Source organism: Onychomys torridus, unplaced genomic scaffold, assembly GCF_903995425.1.
Source record: "Onychomys torridus unplaced genomic scaffold, mOncTor1.1, whole genome shotgun sequence".
NCBI classification, from domain to species: Eukaryota; Metazoa; Chordata; class Mammalia; order Rodentia; family Cricetidae; genus Onychomys; species Onychomys torridus.
Window position 1 is genome coordinate 26,688 of NW_023411600.1, and position 2,722 is coordinate 29,409.

The 2,722-nt window shown below is 42.5% G+C and overlaps 1 gene segment (V, D, J or C); it reads left to right on the forward strand.

Annotated features, from left to right (window-relative positions):
* Positions 1–404, forward strand: LOC118575258. The segment is given in 2 exon segments: positions 1–52; positions 136–404. Coding segments are annotated over 2 exon segments (315 nt in total).
* The last annotated feature ends 2,318 nt before the right edge of the window (positions 405–2,722 follow it).

Genomic DNA, 2,722 nt, shown 5'->3' on the forward strand with positions numbered 1-2,722 from the left:
CTCACCATGGGATGGAGCTGGATCACTCTCTTCCTCCTGTCAGTAACTCCAGGTAAGGGGCTTTCCAGTTCCAACCCTGATGAAGGAACAGGGACTGATGTGACAATGACATCCACTCTGCCCTTTTCTCCACAGGTGTCCACTCCCAGGTCCAGCTGCAGCAGCCTGGGGATGAGTTGAGGAAACCTGCATCCTCAGTGAAGTTGTCCTGTAAGGCTTCTGGCTACAACTTCACTAGCTACTATATGCACTGGGTGAAGCAGAGTCCTGGACAGGGCCTGGAGTGGATTGGAGCTATTAATCCTGGTATTGGTGGTACTGGCTACAATCAGAAATTCAAGGACAAGGCCACACTGACTGCAGACACATCTTCCAGCACCACATACATTAGCCTCAAGACTTAAACAGAAATAATTGTTCTGAATGTCCAGTTTTCTGCCTTGTCCTTTGTAAATAAAATGATCCTGATTGAAGTCCAGGGACCACTTCCATTTACATGATTCTTCTGTAGTAAAACACTTAAGAATGGGAAACTGTGAAAATGCATAGTGACAAAACGCGACTGGTTCTCTATTGGCAGTAGCTTTGAATACAGTATAATATGATTTTTATCGGCAAAATCCACATAAACAGAATCTGAGCACAGAAAAACTCCTTTCACAGTCTTAAGTAGCATGAATGTGTGTTTTTAATCCTGGGTATGTTGTCAGCAGAACTTCCAGTTTCATAGATTGTAAGATAAATTTATATAATAACGTTTTCTCACACAAGTTTAATTGTTATAAGTTCACCAAAAGCATTAATTTTGCATGTTCCTGGAGCAGGCATTCTTTGCCCTTGAAATATGAATGCTGTGTGCTGAGTATGGATGAAACCTCACAGGCTGAAAAAGTCATAGTAGGCATGAATCCTCTTTGACAGTTCTATGTTAGATATCATTTAAACCAATATTGAATTTAAAATATTCTTTGAAATTCTAGTGTCTTCACAAAGCTCCCTCTTTCTCCTTTATCAGGAAAATGAGGATTGATCAGAAGACAAGGGAATCTTCTGATTTTGACCTCTGAATTGAAGAAGACTCAACGATGTACTGGAAAGTTATCTGTTAAGTGGCTGTCAGAACTCAATTCAAGGAACTCTCTGTTGCATACCATGGAGTCATTTTAAAATGCCCAAACTTATACTGCAAAGCTGATCACTGTGTACAGCCACTGTAGATCAGTGTGGCTGTCCCACAGGAAGCTGGGAATAGATCTACCCCAGCATTCAGCTATACCACTCTTGAGCATACACCCAAAGGACTCTACATCCTACCAGAGACACTTGCTAAATCGTGTTCCTTGCTGCTGTATAGGTAACTGCCAGAAATTGCAAAGAGCCTAGATGTCCATCAATGGAAAATGGATGAAGAAATGTGATATTAAACTGAAAGAAGTAATAGACATGGTAGAGCCAGTGTCTGCCCTGTGCTTTCTGCCTCAGTCTCTCTGAGTTCATATGACATTTGCTCAGTTGATTAAGAGGGCCTTGTTCTCCAGGTGTCCTGCATCCCTCTGGCTGCTACACTCTTTCGCCTGCATCATCTGTGGGTTTCCCTGTACTCTGAGGGTTAGAGAGAGCCCATTTTTTTAAGAGCTGTGTGTTCCAAGGTCTCTCTACACCATCTGGCTTGGATCTCTGTATTTATTACCATTTATTTTTATGGGACTCTAAGGTTTTATCTTTTATCATAACTGATGAAATTATGACTATTTTAGTCTTCAACTATATCAAAGACCTCAGAAGGATGTAATATTACCTGAGAAATGGGAAGAGGACGCAAGGAAATTTCAAGTGTCTTGCAAGAGTACATAGAGACAGCTGGCAGCCTGGACTGTCATCCAAAGTTCCTTTGTAACGTTGGGGCACCTGTCCCAGCCCACAGGCCTAGAGTCTCTCAGTCACTTCTCTCTGTGTCCTGTAGAATGTCTGGCAGTCTCCTCTTCCATGCTTACAAATTTGTGTCTGGTCCCCCTCACCTCCACCAACATGATTGGCTCTTTTGCTTCCCAATGGAAGTGCAGGACCTGTTCTCCCAAGTGTTGTAGCTGGTGGCAGGCTGGTGCAGCTTTCCCACTTTGGGCCTCAGGACCAACTCCCCCCTCCCTCAGGTTTTGATGGGCAGAAAGAGGGTGGGAATTTCTCCCCTGCCCATGCTGCAACATGGCAGATGAGTAATGGGGAAAGCATTCCCATGCTCACAGTATTGGGGATGACTCACCCATAGTTTAGTATTGGGACTCATGGGACTCCTGAGTATGTGGAAGAAGTGGATCTCTGATTCTTGTGCATTCTCTCAGGGTTCTTTTCCTTTTGTTGACTTACCTTGTCCTACTTTGGGGTGATAGTTTTTTATTTTGGCTTATTATGTTTTATTTTGTTATATTTCATAGTCTCATAGAAGCCTGTTATTTTCTGATGAGACACAGAAAGGGAGTGGATCCAGATAGGAGGGGAGAATGGGAGGAATAGTGAGATGTAGAGGGAAGGGAAACTGTTCTCAGGATACTGTATGATGAAAGAATCTATTTTTAATAAAAAGGGAAAATAAACATAAAATATCATGCTATAAAGAAAACCAAATGCACAGTGACTAGTGGTGGTTCTGTAATTCATTGCTCATTTCTCCCTTTTGTCCCTTTCATCTGCTCACGGTAGTCATAGTGCTAAGGCTTCCATCACA